Genomic DNA, 23,674 nt, shown 5'->3' with positions numbered 1-23,674 from the left:
AAAAAAAAAAAAAAAAAAAAAAAACATCTACTGTGAGATTCTGCTTGCATAGCTGATTCAGCAAATTCCTGTGCAGTCTAAACCCAGTTGATCATTGACTTTCCAACTACCAGTTTAGTAGGCAGCATTTCCATGGCCACTAATTCAGTGACCATCCATGCATCTGCTTTTCAACCTTCAAGATACCTTTTTTTTTCTATTTATTCACCACTTTTCCTCTCTTCCCCCCCCCCAAGTTTATATGTTCAAATAGTCATTTTAATGGAGTTTGGGGTAACATGATATAATGAGTACATTTAATCTGTCATCTTTTATCAGAAGTCAGCAGTGTATTTTATGTATAGGGAGAGAAACAACTATTTTTTGGGGAAGTATTAGAAGAGAAAATTTATTTTACCTTTGAAATGATGTAAATGCATATCTTAAAGCCAGGAATGAAAATCCAACATGCAATAAATATTTTTAAATCAAAGGCAACAGGAGGATTTAAAAATATAGTGGTACTTACTGAGGTGAGCATGCTTTTATTACTCCACTGAATGCTCCATGCTTATTAATATTTGTATCATGGAATTCTTCTTATTTAGTTTGCACTAGAATTGATTTCTCATTCAGGCTGTCGCAGTACACAAAATCCATTCACATCTTGTTATGAATCTGTCAAATTAACACTTTTTAAATAGAGCACAGGGTGCAGGATGGTGAGCTGAGGTTCATTAAGAGACCATAAGAGAACTTGAATGGAGAAGTTTATCACTCACAGATCCTGAAGGAAGTACCTGGCATGCCTCAAGGGGCCACACAAGAAAGTCAAGGCAGGGTGCAGGCAAAGATAGAGGCAGGATCTGGGCTACATGCCTTTTAGGGTATGTGAGTGGAAGTGATTTGCAGTTCCCGAGATAGGGCCAGACTGGGAAATTCAAACCTAAAGAGCAAGTTTTGATAAGCTCCTCTGGGATCTTATCTAGAGTGTCCGAAAGGGGAAGGCACTGAGAGTCAGGGGAGACTGTTGATCTCAAGGGCTGTTGGGGAAGTCTTATCAAGAATTTATATTTCCATGGAGGGAACTGGAGGGGATTATGCAAAGTGAAATAAGTCAAGCAGAGAAAGACAGTTATCATAAGGTTTCACTTATATGTGGAACATAAGGAATAATGCAGAGGACCATAGGGGAAGGGAGGGAAAACTGAATGGGAAGAAATCAGAGAGGGAGACAAACCATGAGAGTCTGGACTCCAGGTAACAAACTGAGGGTTACAGAAGGAAGGGAGTGGGGGGATGGGGTAACCAGGTGATGGGTATTAAGGAGGGCACGTGTTGTGAAGAGCACTGGGTATTATACACAACTAATGAATCATTGAACATTGCATCAAAAAACTAATGATGTACTATATGTTGGCTAATTGAACTTAAATAATAAAGAAAAAAGAGGAAAAAGAATTTACATTTTCTTGTGACTGTGGGTTGCTGTCTAGGCGACTGTGGGTGGCTGACTGTGGGTTGCTGTGTGAGGGGCTAGTTTAAGTTTAAGGTCTCTGCAGGCTGCTAGGTCAAACAAAATAGATGCTGAGGCATCAGTACCATGGGTTAGTTTAGCTAAACTCTGCATTCACCTTTAGCCAGAAGAAGCAGTGACTGCTACTTTTGTCTAAGACAAGCCTAGGAATTGTCACCCTCTGTGAATCTATGGGATGAAAGCTGTTTCCCGCTTACTTCAGTCATTTCTTAATCAGAAATATTTAAATTATGTAATTCTTACAGAAGTCTAATCCTAGGTTTGACTGATTATTTCATTACATCATAATAAATGAAAACTTCATGTATTTAGAAACAGCTGTTTGGTTTGTGATTTATAAAAGACAAGAGCTTAAGTGAGTCTTTTTGATCAGCTTAAAACTGTTTTAAAGGAACGCTTTCCTAAAAAATAATACAATGCAATTAAAACATGTTTGTAGAGAATTTCTAATATTAGAGTTTACTATATTTTCTTAGATTTTTTCAAAATTAAAAATATTTATTTATAGGTATTTGTGATTATTCTTTCCAGTGATTTTTTTTTTCTTTCAAATTAGGTCAGTGGTGGAAGGAGGAAAGAATTTTCACCCCCATCACAAAAATACAATTATAATGGGATCAGTTGAAAAGTTAGTAAGAGATGTCCCAGTTTCTTGGCTAAGTAAATTGGTTCTTTATACAATAGTACAATATTCCTTAGAGGATTCATCAGCAAAGAAAGATAGCTCTCCTTTTTGGGATTTTCTCTTTACCATTTGTAAAGTCGTATTTCCTGTCAACCAGCAAGAGATTCCAATAGTAATTGTTTTGTCACTCAAAAAAATGAAATTTCTGAAACTATGTAGCAACACATAGCTACAGGGCTATTGTAGCAAATTAAAGCCATTTCTGTTCAAGTGCAAGTATACCCCATTATTCAATAACAAATAAGCTTTATAATCAAATGGGAATATCCTTTTAAAATAGTTTGTTACTTCATATATTTTTGTTTTTCATTAAAGTGACTGAATCATTTTATTCTATCTTGAGTTTCATATTTCAGAAATAATTCATGAAAATTTGTATTAAGGTAATTTAATGTTTAAATAGTTTTCTTCTTAGTAACAATGCAAATAATATCTAAATAATTTATTTAACTAATTTAAGTATTAATAAAATTCATTTAAGTCATTATAATTATGAAAAATGAGTTCCTAGTAAAATAATAAACACATTATCCATGCAGATGAAGTTACTCAATTCAGTCTACTTTAACACCAGCATTGAGATGCAAACTCTGTAGATTTGTCTGATGGTAGACTAAATTATTTTTCTTGACAAGAATCTACTTATATGAATATATAAGGAGCCCAGCAGGAAAAGAGTTCATTCTCTGAGAAGAATATCTTTAATAAAATTTGGCCTCATATTTTATCATAGTTTTTTAAAGTAGATATTTTTCTTGACTAGGTCCCATTTTTATAACAATAAGAAATCAGAGGAGAAACTAATAAGATATATGTGTCAAAATAAGAATGCCATGGCAAATGGAAGGAAATGCATCCTCCCCACTTTACAAAACACACCATATCTAACACACCATTTGTTTTTCTAACAAAAAATGATATCTATGAAAAGTCATACTCTGCATTGACAGAATAAGCAATAGTGATGAAGAATTAGGATATTTGAATAATATGTCCATGGAAGTGACCAGAAATTTTTATGAAAAGACAAGGCATCCGATGAGATCCGAAAGTTGGAAAAGGGTGGTGTTCAAGGGAAAAATGCAAGAAAATGTAATTGAGATAAGAAATAATAAGCATCATAGTAACACTCTATTTTAAACACTGGCCTGGAGGTGACTGAGGGGTTTACATATCTATATGTCTATATCTGTATCTGTTTCTGTATCTATATCGCTCATCTGGTATTCTTGAACATCAGTTCCATGGAGCATGTCTCTACCATTTTATTTTTTTAAAGATTTATTTATTTATTTGAGAGAAAGAGACCATGAGAGGGAGAGGGAGAGAGAAGCTTGAGCAGGCTCCATGCTGAGCACGGAGCTTGACTTAGGGCTGGATCTCAGGACCATGAGATCACAACCTGAGCCGAAACCAAGAGTTGGACACCTAACCAAATGCGCCACCCAAGTGCCCCTCTACCATTTTAAAGAAGAAGAAATTAAAGCATAGAAAATTTAAGTGATATTTAAAATTGCAAAATTAGTAATTTCAGTGTCTAGAGTTAGAATTGATTGTTTCTAGTCTGATTCCAAAACCAGTGCTTGTTCTCTACAGAAACTTAGGTTTCCTCATTGGTGCTTCTGGTGCTACTGGTGATAAAGGAGTATTGAAGATTAGTGAACAAATTAAATTAGTTGGGGTAGAAGGCACTGTGTAAACTAAATTATTTTTCAAAATATTAAAACCTGCACTTGCCAAACCAAAATGGGGAGGGTATTAACCCTATCACATTGACACTCTATGTGATTAGCCTTTGCATCATGGTTAGTGAAATCTATTTCCTCAGCTCTGGATGTTAGTCTTATTCATGTGATTTGTATTGCTCCATAAGATGTTAGGGTATTATGCTAAGCGAAATAAGTCAATCAGAGAAAGACATGTATCATATGATGTCACTGATATTAGGAATTCTTAATCTCAGGAAACAAACTGAGGGTTGCTGGAGTGGTGGGGGCTGGGAGGGACGGGGTGGCTGGTTGATAGACATTGGGGAGGGTATGTGCTATGGTGAGCACTGTGAATTGTGTAAGACTGATGAATCACAGACCTGTACCTCTGAAACAAATAATACATGATATGGTAAAAAAAAAAAAAAAAAAAAAAATGAAGGGGAAATAGGAGGGGGAGACGAACCATGAGAGACTATGGACTCTGAGAAACAAACTGAGGGTTCTAGAGGGGAGGAGGATGGGGGGATGGGTTAGCCTGGTGATGGGTATTAAGGAGGGTGCGTATTGAATGGAGCACTGGGTGTTATACGCAAACAATGAATCATGGAACACTGCATCAAAAACTAATGATGTAATGTATAGTGACTAACATAACATAATAAAATAAAATTTTAAAAAAAGATGTTAACAGTGGTTATGCAATCAGGAGTTTGAAATGTATTTCTGCAGTTGGCTCTGTGCTCTTGTAAATCTGCTGCTGTCACGTGAAGAAATGGTCCAGATAACCCATTGATTGAAGGAGGATGAGACATTGGAGCAGATGCAGCCTTTGGAGCCAAGCCAAGCTGAGCCCAGCCTTTATTGATCAATCCCCAGCCGATTTTCAGACAAATGAGGGAGAATAATTGGTTATTATTTCAAATAGTTGAGTTTTAAGATGGTTTGTTTAAACAGAATTTTTGTGGAAATAGCTGATAGACACAGTCAACAGCAACATACTTTAACTATAGAATCTCCACTTTAATACTTGAATATATTGGAATTCCAAAAAATTTTTCTCAAAATAAGTTACTCCTCCTTAAAGAGATATAAAACCACTGTTTTATATTATGCTATCTTTAAATTCATTGATACATCATGAAAATGTTAACATCACATTTTTTGCATATTTCATTCTGATCTGTATTCCTCTAAATGCTGTAGAAGCTCTATATAACTGACTCATAATCAGTCAGTCAAAACATTGTATAGACATTTTAGTAATCTGTCCAGTTAAATCTGCAATCATTGAGCTACAAAAAATTTGGAGATTTTATGAGTAGAGAAGCAAATTTGGCCTCATTACTTTCCTAAAAAAGTAGTTTATAAAGAATGTGAGGGAACTGAAATATGCAAAAGAATCCCATATTTATTAATCAAAAGGTGTATCATCATTAACATAAATGAGCACCTGAAACCAAACACAGCCAAATTTGCATAGAACTATGTGACTAGACATACTATATTCTTAGTTCTGGAAATAGAAACACATTTAAAGCATAAAAATTATTCACAAATTTTTTTTTGGCGTTGTGTAGCCCTTTATTAGCACACAAATTTTTCTATTCCCTCTTCTTAAGTTCTGAAATATTTATCTGTGTGTGTGTGTGTGTGTGTGTAACTGCAGCATTATAACACTTTAATATCAAATGAACACTTTCATTGAATGCAATGTAAACAAGAGTAATATCTCAAAATAAACAACTATTACTATAATATATTCAACTATTTACTAAAACAATCCAAAAACTTGTTGTCTCCTAGCTTCTGACTAGTTAGCAAAGACATGTACAATTTCCTCTAGAATATGTTTATACACGAAAATCCATCAAGTCTTTTTTCTCTTACATAAATTTATTAGTAATTATCTTTAGAAAAAGAGTTTCTGCTGTCTCATAATTTGCCTGATATAGTCAAGGTTATGCTTGATTTTAATAATGAATATCTGAACACTGCTGGAATCCACACTTTGGTTAAAAGACATCAAGGGATCTGGCATTCTTTGAATTAGCATATTTGCTAAGTTCATTTCCATTTTTTATTAACAGCATTTATATGGCCCTTCTTAAGACCTAGGTTTTTTTTTTAATTACTTGCAAATATTAGCTTATTTAATTAATGTGGTCTTCCTAACAACCCTATGAGTAATAAGAGTAGAACTAATTCAGTGAATTCCAAAAACTACACAGGACAAAATAACACCTGAAGCAACTCCAATTTTGCGCTCTGAGTTAGGTCAAAGTCAGCAACCTTTTTCAGTAAATCTCATACAAGTGAATATTTTAGGCTTTATAGGCCACAAAGTCTCTGTGGCAGTTAAAGTCATGTCTGCTAACGTTGTGCTAAAACAGCCATAGATAACATGGAATAAGTGGGCATTGCTCCAATAAAACTTGCTTTACAAAATGAGGTAATGGGCTGGGTGGAGCCAGTGGGTCATAATTCTGTGTCTCCTAACTTGGATGGTAAGCACAGAATATGATTCTGGTCCTATGAAAGTGTGAAGGAAACCAGTAACACTTGGCACTGAACGCCCCAAACGTCGTTTCCTTGAGGCATTCTCCTTTTGGGGGAACTAAAAGCATTCCATGCTCATTTAAAAAAAAAAAAAAAAGGAACTGTGATAAAAGAGAAAGCAAAATAGTACATGGTACCATAGTTAAATATAATGGAGTCATATCATTCTGTATTTTTATTTTAAAGATTTTTTTTATTTGACAGAGAGAGACACAGCGAGAGAGGGAATACAAGCAGGTGGAATGGGAGAGGGAGAAGCAGGCTTCCCGCGGAGCAGGGAGCCCGATGCGGGGCTCGATCCCAGGACCCTGGGATCATGACCTGAGCTGAAGGCAGATACTTAACGACTGAGCCACCCAGGCGCCCCATATCATTCTGTAATTTATATGTAAAGCCAAAACAAGCACTTTTTTTTCATTTGCAATAGATGAAAGGGACTCAAAGAAATGAAAATTCATTTTGAAGATTTTTTTATTTATTTATTTGACAGAGACACAGCGAGAGAGGGAACACAAGCAGGGGTAGTGGGAGAGGGAGAAGCAGGCTTCCGGCGGAGCAGGGCGCCCAATGCGGGGCTCGATCCCAGGACCCTGGGATCATGCCTGAGCCGAAGGCAGACGCTTAACTGACTGAGCCACCCAGGCGCCCCGAAAGTTCATTTTGAAAAGAGGTGGTAGTTAGTTATATAAATTTATATATTTATAGTTATATTAAATCATTTCCACAGATTGTACCTGTAATTGTAGACAATTATTTTGTCAGGATCTTTTCTGGGCTTTGACAAAATAGTTGATAAAAGTGAAAAGATCACAACAAATCTTTTTCTAATCTTGAATTTTGAAAATACAGTAACTCAGAAACACTAACAGCAGGATAGTAACACTACTTTTACATATGAAAGAGATAACATTTAGTCTCCCTATTGATGAGAAATTTAAGACTTCTGGTATATTTGGCTAGCAGAGAGGAATTGAACAGCATAGCCCTGGTAGAAAGAATTAAATACATCAGTATACTTATTATGCCAAGCAAATGGAACAATTTACAGATTGGGAGCAGTGCAAAGTGTTGTCATTCTGGGCAAGAGCAACATCTATCATCTTATACAGGAATAGAACATTCTGTTCAGAGTGTTCCAGCCTTGGCTCTCAGTTCCTAAGATAAATCTCAACCCAGAACAAGTCAGTGATAGGATTTCAGCAGAGCATAATAGGGGCTTGACAACGCAGTGATTAGTTAATTAACCTGAGTACCCAGAAACCAATCCATATGATAGAATGTAGGGAAAACAAACTGGATATGCAAATGTTTCCTATATTTGAAGCGATTCACATTATAAAATAACCCTGACAGTTTGCATATTGAAAGTAATAAATGTACATATGTCCTAAATATGGTATTTTAATTCTCAGTACTTTGAGTCAGATTGTTAACAAAGAGTCATATAATCCAATTTATTTGTGGAAAATGAAAAAAAAGAATAGATTCTTCGCATTACTCAATAACTTATGTATGACCAAGTGACAGATTTCTTTAGGCTTTCATTAAACGTTGTTAATGTAATTAACAAAGACACTCTTGGATTGCTTTACAATTAATTGTTTACATGTCTATATCCCTTGAAAGAACTAGAGCTACTTGAAAATACAAATTGTATCCATTGGAATTTGTATACCTAATACCATAGTTGGCATAGAATATGTATTCAGTATTCAGCAAGTAATTGTAAAATTACTTCAGTTGAATATAATTTTTTGTTGTTTTGGAAATGATACAGTAGTATATATATGGAAAACACTCTTTTTCTACCCCTTCTGATTCCAAGTTAGTTGCAAAGGTTTATATGTCTTGGAATTTTTAGTTTAAAGTAGCAGTTGAGAAGCACTGTCTGTTGTAGCATTTTCTATGAAACCAAGTAAAAGATCAACTCATGAATCCTAGATATTCAGATATATAAACTATGAAATTTCAAAACCAAGAAAGAATTTCTACTATCCATATGATAAAAATTAAATCAAAATACTCTTATCTAGGCTTTCTCTCAAGTCAAAATAGGGTTTGTTTGAAAACATTAATTCACTGGGAAAAAAAACAAAAACAAAAACTGCTCTAAAAGTCAGAAACCCAGTGTTGTAGGTTTGAGTAAATAGTTCACTGAAATAGATGCATGAACCACAAAATGCACAGGCAGATCACCCAATATACTAGTGTAAATATTAGAGAAAAAATTGTGTTGAATTTAATGTATATTTTAGTAAATAAAAGAGTTCAGATGTTTCTTTTAAATACCAGAAGCATCACCCCTTTTTTAAGTGTAAGCATATATAAGGTAAGTGAGAACAGTGACTTTTCATTCACTGATTTTCAGATAATCAGTTTTGGTGGTGGCATCATTCAAAATGTGGTTCCAGCAGAGGACCTGAACAGACATTTTTCCAAAGAGAACATACAAATAGCCAATAGGTACATGAAAATAGTGCTTAACATCACTAATCATCAGGAAAATTCAACTCAAAACCACAATGAGCTATCACCTCACAACTGTTAGATGGCTCTTATAAAAAGACAAAAGATATGTGCTGTGGTGAGTGCTGTGAATTGTGTAAGACTGTTGAATCACAGATCTGTACATCTGAAACAAATAATACATTATATGTTAAAAAAAAAGAAGAAGAAGATAGCAGGAAGTTGGAAAAATGAAGGGGGGGAATTCGGAGGGGGAGACGAACCATGAGAGACTATGGACTCTGAGAAGACAAACTGAGGGTTCTAGAGGGGAGGGGGGTGGGGGATGGGTTAGCCTGGTGATGGGTATTAAAGAGGGCACGTACTGCATGGAGCACTGGGTGTTATACGCAAACAATGAATCATAGAACACTACATCAAAAACTAATGATGTAATGAATGGTGATTAACATAACATAATTAAGAAAAAGACAAAAGATAACGAATGTTGGGGAGAATGGAGAAAAGGGAACCATAGTGCACTGTAGGTCAGGATGCGCATTCAGACAACCAAGGTGGAAGATAGTTTAGAGATTCCTCGAAAAATTATTCAGCCATAAAAAGAAGAAAATCCAGGGGCGCCTGGATGGTGCAATTAAGTGACTGACTTTTGGCTTCAACTCAGGTCCTGATCTGAGTCCTGAGATCGAGCCCCCCGTTGGGCTCCCAGCTCTGTGCAGATTCTGCTCAGGTTTTCTCTCCATCTCCTTCTGCCCCTCCCACCCCAGGCTCTCTCTCTCAAATAAAAATAAATAAATCTTTAAAAAGAAGAAGAAGAAAATCCTGCCATTTGCGGCAATATGGATGGACCTTGAGGGCATTACCAGTGAAATAAGTCAGAGAAAGACAAATACTGCATGATCTCACTAATATGTGAATTCTGAAAACTCTGAACTCCTAGAAAGAGTGGATTGGTGATTGCCAGGGGCTAGAGGATTGGGAAAATCAGGAGATAATGGTCAAAGAGTACAAACTACCTTTTATAAGATGAATAAGTTCTATTTAATGTATAGCATGATGACTTGTTAATATATGCTTAAAATCTTAAATACTTAAGTATACTTAATACTTAAAATCTAAAATACTTAACAATCTTAAATGTTCTCATCACACACACACAGGTCATTATGTGAGGTGATGGTAATCATTTCACAATATATATGTGTATCAGATTACCTTAAATTACACAGTATTATGTGTCAGTTATATCTTAATAAAGCTGAGGGTAAAAGTCACCAGAATAGGATACAGAGGAAATGTATAATGTTATGATGTAATTTCAGTAATTTTTTTAATCCCCAAATTTGGTAGGTCGTCTAATGGCCTTAGTTTGCTCACAATCAAGGTAGATGCAGGTATGCAAATAAATAAATTATGTAAAGTCATAATGTGTGTTAGAAAAGACATCGGCAGAAATCAAAATAATTTTGTTAAAAGCAAGCAAAACAATTTTTTTTTTTGCATTTTATGACCTTTTATAAAGTTTTTTCATAGGCAATATAAAGATGTGAAATGAGTATGGGCTATAAGTAATGGACCAGAGTGTGATTTCACCACTTACTCTATATATAAACTTGGGCATATTGTATTATACTACTTAAATATCTTTCAGCCTGCCATTGCTATTTGTGAAAAAAGGAAAAAAAAATTTTCTTGCTTCATTATGACACATTATTTAGGAAATGTATCAAAAGACATGTACAGGCTTATTAAAATGGTAATCACTATAAGTTTTAAATTATTTTATTGATGCTATTCATATGAAAAATGTAAGGTGGATATCATCAAGATCACACAGGTTAATGACACAGTGCAAGTTATGACTCAAAAATCCTGAAAATACTCCAGTGCTAGAGGAAAAGTGAAAGTTATTTGGACAGAAAAAAATATACATGAGATAAGTCAAGCTGTTAAAATAATAGTAAATATCAGGCGGAGGCAGGCACTTGGTGGGCAGGCCTGTTGGGGGTGGGTCTGCATGGGCCTTGCAGCTGCCTGCCCTCCCTGTGGACAGAGGTCATAGATGGAGCACGCTGCTGTAGCTTGGAGGTCTGACTCCTGGGCTGCAGCCCTGGCCTCCTGCCCTCTGGAAGGGAAAGAGCGAATCCTATCTGTGACCTATGATAGCCATGAAACTCCAAGCAGTGCAGAGCGGATGCATATGATCCCAGGGATCCTCAGGAGCATGGATTGATCTTGCCAAATGGAGATATTAACTGGAACTGCCCATGAGAATGACCCCAGTGCGGAATGGCCAGTGGCCCCTGTGAGGAACAGTTCAAGTGGGCCTTTTTCTACTTGCACTATAGCACAGAGAATGTCAAGCCATCAGACTGTGTAGACCAATTTTGGGCCATGCAGGAATGCATGCAGAAATACCCCAACCTCTATCTTCAGAAGGAGGACGAGGAGGAGAAGCCAGTAGAACATTTAGAACAGACAGCTCCCACTGAGGCCCCTGCAACCAAAGAAGAGCAGGGGTCAAGCGAATGAGGACCACAAGGCATTGGGTTCCAGTACTTCTGCTTCAGAGTGATATGAACCTTTTGCAAAATGTCTTTTGGTCATTCTCTGATAAGTCTCTTTCCGCTATTGTTCTGTGCACCATGATGTACAAAATAACTTATTTTGATGATCAAGGTTCTTGGTCCTTTGACATATATACTGGAAAAAATGTATGTGTGTCTTACATAAACCTGTCAGCAAATGTAGCTGTCACTGTTGAATTCTCTTCTCAGATTACTCTGAACTTTGAAATAATGTGCTGACTATGCTCAGCAACCAAAAATCATTATCTGAGAATGAGTGAGCTGATTTATTTTGTGAGTGAGCTGATTTATTTTGATTGATTATATCCCTTTTAGTAGATTTTATACCCCTTTGGGAAATGAAATAGAAACAAACATCTTCCTTTAAAAATGCTGGAGTGGGACCATTCCTAATACAAGAGGCCAGGTAGATGATCAGATACTAATTTCTTAAGAGCCATCTTGACCTTGAGTATATTAGGAGGTGCTGTATTTCATTTCTGATACATTTTGGTTTCCATTTTTACATTGAACTCAAGGTTTTCTGCGTTTGGAAATTGGAGCTTTAGACCATCAGATTCACAATCCTTTTCTAAGTGAAAAGAAAGGCTGGTTTTGCTGTTCTTGTGATTCCAAAAGCCCTGGTTTGGGGCCTGTGTTCACACTGGCTCTGTCTGTGTCAGATGCAATGTTTTTGAAAGGTGGGGACTTAATTGTTACCAAAGTAGCAGCCAAGAGAAGAAATGATGTGAATTAAGTTGTCAATTAAAAGGAAAACATGGTTTTTACCTGGAAAAAATAGTAAGTATCAGATATGAATACTCAAACAACAGAAGAGAGAGTAGAGTGCAGAAATTTTGTGAACCTGGGATAGAGATCCAGTTTATGGGATATACACACATCTAGCTACCAGTTACAACACTGGAGGGGAAATGATGACATAAATGTATAGACAGATTTGAGAAATAATGTAAAGGTAGAATGAATTTGTTGGAGTCAAGGAATAGGGAATAGAATAATTCCTTATACATGAGTTCTCTGAGAAGGAGGTTTTCTAAAAGAATAAGGTAAGATATATAGAAAACATAAAGGAGCTAAATGAGTTTTGAAATGGGATTTTTCAGTGTTGGGCCAGATCCTCTGTGTGTGTGTGTGTGTGTGTGTACAGGGGTGGGGGGGTTATTTGATACATTTTGATGCCAAGTTTAGAACTAGTCCATAGATTAAAACACAACTGAAAAAATTTTAAGTATATTGAATGCCATTTCAGTCATGCATTTTCTATGCATTGGTTTTCACTATTTTCAAAAAGCATTTGTAATCAAAGTGATTGAGACTTCTATTGGTATCAACTAAAATAAATGAAACACATTTTTCTCTTGATCAATATTGATAGGTTAAAATTACAAATATGATAGTTTTGCCTCCTAAAAAGATGAAGGGTAGATTTTTGTTTCTGTTAATCCACGTAAAAGAGAAAAGAACCACTGGAGGCTGCTGTACTGTGGTTTCAGATGGTCATTGAACATCCTCTCACTTAATTTATTCTCATTGCTCTGGCCCAGTTCTGTCATTGACTTGAAAGACTTTTTCAAATAAATGACACTAATGCTCTTTCACACTGAGTGCTGGCAGCTCACATAGGAATATCATCTAGAAAGGTTTTTTTTTTCTTTATCAACTTTTGATTTGTTTTATGAGAATGGCAAGTGAGTTCACTATAAGTTATTCTTAAAGTCTGAGGAATAAATCAGATTAATCACTATTGGAATAAAAAATAATAGAAAAAAATAAAAATGTATTTTGAATCATTTATGTTTTCTTTATTTTATACCTAAATTTTAATATAAAATTATGAAATGAATGTTTATTTAAAGTAATCAACATTTACATCATGCTTTTGAATGAATAAACCACACACATGTACACACACACAAGTGTGTATGTCTAATAACAGAAAGCAGTACAAAATATTATAAAATTACATAGTAAAGATCCCTATGACATACTAATAATATATCCTCTCCCCAGAGGCAAGAATGTTAATGGTTCTTGTTGATCCTTTGGAAATAATAATAGAGCATCCCCCAGAAGGGATTTGAATGTGTTTCTTCCTATTTTCAATCAAAGGGAAGTTACTGTCCACAATATTTTAAACTGTGTGCCTTTTATTTAAAAAATGTTATCAATTCTAACTCTTATAGATTTGGTTTTCTGGGCTGTCAACCCATTAGGTTACACCATGAACCCATTATAAGGTATCCCACAAGGCTGTAGTTGACTGCTGTGATTTAAGCATTAAATCTCATGCAAATATTATTTAAGGATTTTTTTTGTCAGCTGTAAAATTGGAAAAATAGTATGTAAGTTAAAATGTTTCTGAAAATCTTTGAAAAAATGTCCAACTCAGCCTTAGTTAACTCCCAAATTCTACTTCTGTTGTAAAGCATATTCTCAAGAAGCTAAGGGTCAACTGTATTGTTTTTAAACCTTTTTGAGCCAACATTACGCAGATCATACCTTGGACTAACAGTCTCATGTGGTAGCTCTATTTTCAACTTTTTGAGGAACCTCCATACTGTTTTCCAAAGTGACTGTACCAACTTGCATTCCCACCAACAGTGTAAGAGGGGTCCCCTTTCTCCACATCCTCTCCAACATTTGTTGTTTCCTGCCTCGTTAATTTTCGCCTTCCTAACTGGTGTAAGGTGGTATCTCAATGTGATTTTGATTTGAATTTCCCTGATGGCTAATGATGTTGAACAATTTTTTTTTTTCATGTGTCTGTTAGCCATTCATATGTCTTTTTTGGAGAAGTGTCTGTTGATGTCTTCTACCCATTTCTTGACTTGATTATTTGTTTTTTGGGTGTTGAGTTTGAGGAGTTCTTTATAGATCTTGGATACCAGCCCTTCATTTGTAAAGTCATTTGCAGATATCTTCTCCCATTCCATGGGTTGCCTCTTTGTTTTGTTGACTGTTCCCTTTGCTGTGCAGAAGCAATTATCATACGGTTTCACTTATATGTGGAACATAAAGGATAGCATGGAGGACATTAGGAGAAGGAAGGGAAAAATAAAGCGGGGGAAATCGAGGAGATGAGCCATGAGAGACTATGAACTCTGGGAAACAAACTGAGGGTTTCAGAGGGGAGGAGGTGGGGGGATGGGTTAGCCTGGTGATGGGTATTAAGGAGGGCACGTATTAAAATGAACACTGGGTGTTATACGCAAATAATGAATTATGGAACACTACATCAAAAACTAATAAAGTACTGTATGGTGACTAGCATAACATAATAAAAAAAATAAAATAAATAAATAAAAGAAAGACCACAATCACCCATGTTATAATTTAAATTCTTAATTTCACACTTCAATTTGGACTTGGTATTTTCTTAAAATACTTTTTTTTCCTCTAAATTCGGTGGGAGACAGTTCTCCATGAATGTTTTCACATCCTTTCATGGTCCAGGATTTGGACATAAAAAGAACTGGTAGACCTGGTAAAAAAAAAAATTGATTGTGTAGTAAATATGCCTTGGAAACTAGAGATTGAGTATTTCTTAGAAATGATTGATAGACTTATCTCCCCAGGAACCAGTTACTTACAATGCAGTGAAGTGAAGCTAGAGATCTTTTTCCTTTCCGCTATGCACCGTCCCCCCATGGGGATTCATTTATATTCCAAAGTGAAGGTGCTAATGAATGTTTGAAAGTTATTTTACTGTATACTGTGGACTAATGGTATTCCATCTCCTACTGGTGGAAAACACACACACACACACACACACACACCTACTTCATATCTAATCTGGTGAGGTAAACTAATACCAGATTCCTAACTTTTGGGTCTGTTACCAAATATTGATACTAAGTACAGTATCAGTGAGGTCCTAGCTGGAAAAGTGATTCACTTGAGGTGTTCTAAGTAATAAGAGAATTAGAGAATCTTAAACAATCATTGTAAGGGCTAGATGAGCGAAAGGTAGAAATCTAGGTGTTTAGAAAGTGCCTAAATTTCTAGGAACCTACAACTAGTGTCTAACCTACCTACAGCAATGAAACAAGTCGTTCACAGGAACTCAGCCAGAAATTAAAAGTTTTATCTTGCTTAGTGCCTATGCATTTTCCTGTAACTGTGGCTGGAAAATAATGTCTTCTCTTCTGTCTTTCAAATTTTGCACAACATGTCTCAATCTAGCCTGAAGGCCTGCTCTCAAGGAATACCAGGATGTGCAGTTCTCAACCATCTCTTGTGTGGTGCACGAGTGTGTGTAAGATGAATGGAGACGAACAATCCAGGCCACACTGATTTTTTGACAAACAGCTTTATGCTAATGTTGCTTGCCTGTGAGATTTCTTATGCACTTAGCTTTTTTTCATTTTCTCTTTCCCCTGCTTTCCTTCTCTGTTTGCAGAGGGATTAAAGAAGAGTCAATATATCCAGTACCCAATGCTGCACACAAAATAAAGTTGAGTTTAAATCTCAGGATGTGCCATTTCCCTGTAGAAATGTGGTCTGCTTGTCCTTTTCTTGAAACACAACAATTGGACCTTCTTTCTCCATGTCCTTTATATGCTGCATGTCTGCCAGTGCCTTTAATAGCCTTTCCTTCTTAGCCTTAATAATAGCCTTATTATTAAATGCCATAATAATCTGCATTATTGCATGCAGATTAGGATGCCTTTCATTTCATCAAAAACACAGCCTATATCATGTATTTTATTTTCATAATGGTATGTGTGTGTGGGGGGGATTCCTATGAAAAGAATGGGGAAATGCAACATTTTAGTGAGCCAAGTAGAAAAACTGCCTTTATTCCTTTTTCAGTAACTGATGCTCCTCTAAGTACTGTTCTAGCCCCAGTAGAGATTCTGTTGGAATTTTACTTGTATCCTCATCCTCAATGTAATTTTTTCCCTAAATACCCTATTAATTCCTTCTTAATGCTTGTATTATGTCTGAAACATATCTTAGGGTTTCAGAGTCCTTTATAGTTTTCATTCACTTTCCACTTGCAGATTTTCATGTCCTTGGGTCTCACTGTAAGTATAACCTTGGATCTTACAATAGTACACTGTAGGGAACTTTAGTCCTTCTTTACCTACCAAGTAGGGTAGGGAGTGTAGGTTTTAGGTTCTTCCTAAGAGAATTTATTTTTCTTAATTTATTAGTGTTTGATCCTTCAGTCCCTTCTTCAACCTGGTCTCATTCAAATTCTATCCATCCAGCAATTCTTAGTATTACCTAAATTTGAAATTAAACCTTACCAATCTTCCAGGATAATCATTTAAGAATTCTCTTAATTTAAATTGCTTTTTGATGGAGTGGTTATGTGTTGTACAAAAATTGTTCAATTCTCTATGTATAATTTAATTTAATTTACATATTTAAACTTCTGACCCTTTTTTCTCTTGCCTCTTCTTTTCTACTTCTTTGTATATTTATTGCTATATTCTGAATATTATCAGTATATCCAGCCAATATAACTCCATCTTCCTCAGTTTACCCTCTGACCTTAGTCAATATCACCTCAATAAATATTTTCTAGATAGCTATTAATTATTTGTCTTAAGGGCGCCTGGGTGGCTCAGTTGGTTAAGTGACTGCCTTCGGCTCAGGTCATGATCCTGGAGTCCCGGGATCGAGTCCCGCATCGGGCTCCCTGCTCGGCAGGGAGTCTGCTTCTCCCTCTGACCCTCCTCCCTCTCATGCTCTCTGTCTCTCATTCTCTCTGTCTCAAATAAATAAATAAAATCTTTAAAAAAAATTATTTGTCTTAAAATATTTGCCGCAAAGTTTTATGTAAAAGAAAAAACCCTAATGACCACCAGGATTTAAACCATGCAGTAGAGTCTCCTCCTCAGAACACAGTAATCTCAACCACATCCATCTAACATTCTTTTCACAGACCTTCTAACATTCTTTTACCAGCTCAGTTACTCCTTCAGCTCCATCATCCTTTGTTGAGGGGACACTTAATTCAGTATGTAAGTTTTCTAAGATGAATTTACTTCCTTTTTTGGTCAGCCCTCTAGGTGTTTTCTCAATCAGGGGCTTCAAGTCACCTTCCAAATACATATTTTCTTCTTGGGAACCATTGTTTATATAAATCTGGTTTTAATTTCATTTGTTGAGTGAATTAGAAATTCCTTTATTACAACAAGTAACTGTGATAGAAAGATTAAAATAATGCCTTATAAACCAACAACCATTAAAATTACTGCATTGTTCTTTATTTCTTCTTAAAAGACACAACATTTTCTCATGTACCTAACATTTCTCATAAAAACAAGGAGGGTGACTAGAAGCCATTGTTTAGTAAATTCTGCATTCTGAGTTTGGAATATAACAGAGTTTGGGATGTAAAGATGTCACAGTGGAGCTTAAATAGCATCGGCTTTTAGGTATCATGATATAACACTTCTGTGCTCCCCAATTCAGTGCCACTGGTTGTTCCTTTCTAACTCCAAATGATTGCACCCTGGAAAAAGATAAATTCTCTTTCAATCTGTACTACCTGGAAGGTTAAAGACCCCACAGCGTCTAGTGACATTCTGCCATAAGTTAGGTTTGTCAAGTTTCCCATAAATTAATTTATTTTATCTAACTCTCAAACACATCTTTCACCAACAGTGACCTTTAAAAACATTCAATTCCATAGCTCCTACAATATTCATAAACCTTTATGGGTGATGAAACAAGAATGTTCACAGCTTGTTGATGAATATGATATTCTATTAGAATCATCATTACATGGTGAGTTCATCCAAATAATGCTTTTGTATTCTCTTCAAGCTGATTTTCTGGCATGGGGTGTCTCCTGGAACATAGCTCTCTCTATTGTCCTTATTTACAGCTTTTTAAAATTTCTTTTTTTAAAGATTTTTTTAAATTTATTTGAGAGAGAGAATGAGAGAGAGAGAGAGCACATGAAGGGGGGAGGGTCAGAGGGAGAAGCAGACTCCCTGCCGAGCAGGGAGCCCGATGCGGGACTCGATCCCGGGACTCCAGGATCATGACCTGAGCCGAAGGCAGTTGCTTAACCAACTGAGCCACCCAGGTGCCCTACAGCTTTTTAAAATTTTTTCGTGAGCTTCCAGGGATGGTTATTTCAGCCTTACTAAATAGGGCAAGGCCAGAGCCTAAATCCCTAAGAACACTTGAAGCACGTGGATCCGGGCTGATTAAAACATCATGTGTATGGTTGACATTATATATTTATGACAGTAGTACCATAGAAATATGGTGTGAGCCAAAAGATACTGTATGTGCCATGAGTTTCTCAACTGTGTATATATATATATATATATATATTTTTTTTTTTTTTTTTTTTTGAGAGACAGAGAATGACAGAGAGAGAAGGAGAAGGGTGAGGGTCAGAGGGAGAAGCAGACTCCCTGCCGAGCAGGGAGCCTGATGCGGGACTCAATCCCGGAACTCCAGGATCATGACCTGAGCCGAAGGCAGTCGCTTAACCAACTGAGCCACCCAGGCGCCCCTCAACTGTGTATATTTTAACCCCCCCCCCCCCCCCCCCAATTTATCTGTTTGAGGAAGATACCATAACCTTTTTAGTAAAGTCCTTTATGTTAACTTTGGAGAACAGTTATCTGTAATGTCATGACCCCGTCTCTCTTGCAACTGTCGAAGTACTATTTTCATTTTCTTAAAAAAAAATTCTGTCCTCTTTCACATTTGACCTATTCAGAGATGGATACTAATCTGAGAAATTTAGACCAGTCCTTCTCAATATTTGGAGAAATGAAGTACAATCTACTTTCTCCCCGCACTAGGAAACTGTCCTAAAACTGCTACCTTGATTGTTGAAATACAAAATTCAGTAACTCTACTGTTCAGTAACCAACACCCTACTCAATTTGTTGACAGTACTTTTCCAGGGTGTCTGAGAAAAATTACTAGAAGTCTAAACACAACCTACAAAGTGCATAGCAATAATAACTGTAGTCAACAACGTATAAATTGAGTCCTCAGGTGGTGCCATGTCATTACTTTTCTCTAAATTATTCAGAGGGAGTCTTGAGAATGTGTGTATATCAGCAGGAATCCAATATTTTTCCAAGAAAACAAGTGTATATTTCCCAGCATTTACACCTTTAGTGAGTGTAAGAGCTGAAAGAGATAGCTTACCCTGATTGGCTCAGTGGAAATAACATGTTTAAGTCTTGCCCTGGACTTGATAAACTTCTATGAACACTTTTTCCATTGACTATACTCTTCCTCTATTTCCATTTATTACTTGTTTTGATTATAAATTGATTATAAATTGACCTAGGGTAGTGTTATTCATGTTTCTTGTGCTTAGTTCTCTGAATTTCTTACACATGTGGTTTAGTACTATTTTTCCAAATTTGGAAAGTACTCCATAGTCATATCTTCAATTTTTTTCTCTTCTACTTTCCCTCCTTTAGGAACTCCGGTTACCCACATATTAGGCATCTTAAAGTTGTTTCACAGTCCACTGCTGTTCTGTTCATTTTTATTTTTCAGCTTCTGTTCCCTTTGTGTTTTATTTTGGATAGTTTCTACTTCTTTGTTTCAAATTAATTAAACACTTTTTTATTTATTCCATCAAATATATATATTTATTTATTTATAAAGAGATATCTATCTGTCTATCTCAGGCATCATCATCCTAAGCTATAGAAGTCCAGTTAATTTATGTGTGTGTGTGTGTGTGTGGGTGTGTGTGTATGTATGTATAGCCTCTCTCTATGTGACACAGTCATTCTTCTAGCTTATTAAACATGTGGAATATACTCAGAATAACTGTTCTAATATCTTTTTTTGACTAATTTTAACATCAGTTCTGGTTAGTTTTGAGAAACTGATTTTTCTTATGGATTGTATATATGTATGTATAACTGCTAGTTTTTAATAAATGCCAGACACTGTGAATATTACTTTGTTGGGTGCTATCACCTTAAATATTTGTATTACTATAAATATTCTTCATCTTTGTCCTGGAATGGAGTTTAAGTTACATGAAAACAGATGTTTTTCCCCATTGAGGCTTGCTATTAAACTTTGTCAGGCAATACCAAAGAAGGATTTAATCTAGAGTAGGTCTAAATACTCTATCTAATGTGCCTTGAATTATGTGGCATTCTACTTTGGCTGATAGGAACAGGTGGTATTCACAGTCTTTTGTGAGTACAGGCAATGTTTCTTTAATCATTTTAGGTGTTTGTCCCCTGGTCTTGGGCAGTGTCCTCACATGACTATGTAATAAGTACTCTCCTGAATTCTTGAGGGTGACTGCCTATGATTCTCCAGAGTTCTTTTTCTCTGCAGTTTTCTCTTCCTTATTGCACAGCCTTGTGAACTTTAGACACCTTAGTCACTCCAGACTCATCTCTTTCCTCATTTGGGACTCTGCTGACTCCCCCTGCTTTTCACCTTCCTGTACTGTGGCCAGCAAACTCTCCCAAGGCATTAGTCTATGTGCAGTCATAGGGCTCATTTTATTTTTCTTTCACTGCCCTTTGTTAACCAGACACCAATGTCATGAGAACCACAGTATCATATATTTTGCCTGGGTTTTTATGTGTTTCAGGCAAGAAGGAAAATCCAGTCCCTCTTGTTATATTTTGGCCTGAAGTGACACTCTTAAATCCCTTAAACCTATTGCTTTAGAGTAACAACACGTAACATTTATGTTTCACTGTTTTATGTGCTTCAACTCTGGAGATGAAGAAAGATGGCCTCACCAAGCAGATGAAGCAAACAGCTAAACTGTAAGACTTATTTCCTGTATATAAAACTTTTCCTTCTTTTGTTTAAGATCATAACTCTCTCTACAGTCTGACATTAAAAGCATTGGATCTATCTTGGATATCATACATGTTCAGAAGCCTTTAGGATAAAAATCAGATCATGTGTTATGTATCATCACGTTGATTTACACAGGGGACATTACATGGACTTTTAATGATACAATATTTGGAGATAAAGTGTACATTATTTTGATTCAGTATTTTAAAAATATGCTTTAACAAAATTCTTAGGCATTCCTTTAAGCAATGTAGGTGTTGGAATAACTGGATTTTATAACAATGTTAACTCTACAAATGGGAAAAGAAATTCTTTAAGATTCAAAAAAATTACTAAATTTTAAACATATTAGATATCTATATATTCTTTTTTGTTTTTAAAGATTTATTCATTTATTATTTGAGATAGAGAGAAAGTGTGGCAGGGGGAGGAAAGGAGAAAGAGAATCCCAAGCAGACTCCCCACTGAGCGTGGGCCTGACTCCTGGCTTTATCTCACAAGCTTGAGATCATGACCTGAGCTGAAATCATGAGTCAGACGCTCAACTGACTGAGCCAGCCAGGCGCCCCAGATATTTATATAATCTAATCAATATTTTATTCATACCCAATGCCTGGAAATCTCAACCTGAGCATCATTTATTTTTCTTTTTAAACCAAATTATGCATAAGAGCAAAATGAATAAGCATTATACAAGTTAAGATATTAAAGAAAAAACAAAGGAAAATGGTTTCATAAGCATGATTTGAAATGTACTTGAAATTATCATTGATACAATTTTTGTAATTAAGTAGAACTCTGCAAGAGTTGATAAATAATGAGTTCATTACCATTTCAAAAAGAAACAACTCTTGATACAGCCAAATTGTAAAAAGACAGCCTCATGCTGACAAAGATGTTTTACACAGTGCATCGTTTCTTATCATCAGAATCAAATGAGCACAATTGGTGTGTGGCACAGTTTATTCTTTAATTTTTGAGTTTTGCAATAGGAAAAACATAAAGAGTACTGAAAGGAAATGTTCATGGAATGTTATCTTATAGATAATGGAATGAATTGATTATCTTTTTTTAAGGCTTCAAATTTATTGTCTCAAATGTACGAAATCAATGTCTTGATTGACTAATCTACATAAGCTATTACTTAGAACATTATTGGGTACTTACAGATTAAGCACTGAGGATACAGAAGTGAATCACAGACACCTCCGATTTTGGAATTTTGTGACACAATCACATTTTTGTAGATACAGACACATAAATAACTGATACACACTACAATAACTGCCATAATAGACATGTCTGAAAGGGTAATGGGAAGTAGATGAGTGAACCATAAATTCATCCCAGAGTGACGGTACTTGTTTGTTAAGACCTGAAACTTCTTTAGCCAATTTCACTTCCTAATACACAGGTTGGATGAAGTTTAGAAAGATTGCCATGGCTAATATTCAGCTATGCAACAAGAGAGAGTAACTTTAGCATCTTTCTTAAGTTCACTTTGCTGTATCTATCGAAAGTGAAGATTAAATATGATAAAGAAATCTGGGCGCCTGGGTGGCTCAGTTGGTTAAGCGACTGCCTTCGGCTCAGGTCATGATCCTGGAGTCCCGGGATCGAGTCCCATATCGGGCTCCTTGCTCAGCAGGGGGTTTGCTTCTCCCTCTGACCCTCCCCCCTCTCATGTGCTCTCTCTCTCTCATTCTCTCTCTCAAATAAATAAATAAAATCTTAAAAAAAAAAGAAATCTAATATAGAAACTTGGTAAATATGTGGAAATAAAGTTATGCAAAGTTGCGCATTAGATTACTTTTTTAGTGGGCCTTTAAAAAGATGTGATTAAAATAATAAATTCTGTAAGGAGGATTATTGTTACAAATATATTTGCTGCATTTCTTCTGAAATAATTTTCATTATTGTAATGTAAATTGGAGCTGTTTATGCCATTCAAAAAGACCAATATAATTGAAAACATGTATAAATTAGACCTTTTATTTGACATTGTACCATTATTTTATTTGTACCAATCTAATTATCTACCAGCTAATCCAAGATACTAAGTTTTTCACACACACACACACGCACAAACACACACACACACGTTCAATTCTTATGATGTTTATGATGTTCATCTAAGTGACTTAAATCACTGTGGAAGAACTAATATATGAGCTAAAGTACTCAAAATTGGGCAGGTTACTTGTATTTGAATAATTTGTTACTTTTTTTTTAAAGATTTTATTTATTTATTTGACAGAGAGAAACACAGCGAGAGAGGGAACACAAGCAGGGGGAGTGGGAGAGGGAGAAGCAGGCTCCCCGCTGAGCAGAGAGCCTGATGTGGGGCTCGATCCCAGGACCCTGGGATCATGAC

General features: G+C 35.8%; 1 protein-coding gene across 1 annotated transcript; it reads left to right on the top strand.

The window, feature by feature from the left end:
- The first annotated feature begins 10,997 nt into the window (after positions 1-10,997).
- On the top strand, positions 10,998-11,467 carry LOC110585925 (mitochondrial intermembrane space import and assembly protein 40). Its single transcript, XM_021696056.1, is given in 2 exon segments — positions 10,998-11,127; positions 11,130-11,467. Coding segments are annotated over 2 exon segments (468 nt in total).
- The last annotated feature ends 12,207 nt before the right edge of the window (positions 11,468-23,674 follow it).

The sequence above is a fragment of the Neomonachus schauinslandi genome, chromosome 3, assembly GCF_002201575.2.
Source record: "Neomonachus schauinslandi chromosome 3, ASM220157v2, whole genome shotgun sequence".
NCBI classification, from domain to species: domain Eukaryota; kingdom Metazoa; phylum Chordata; class Mammalia; order Carnivora; family Phocidae; genus Neomonachus; species Neomonachus schauinslandi.
Note: the sequence above shows the minus strand (reverse complement) of the source record. Positions and strands in the feature narration are given on the sequence as shown.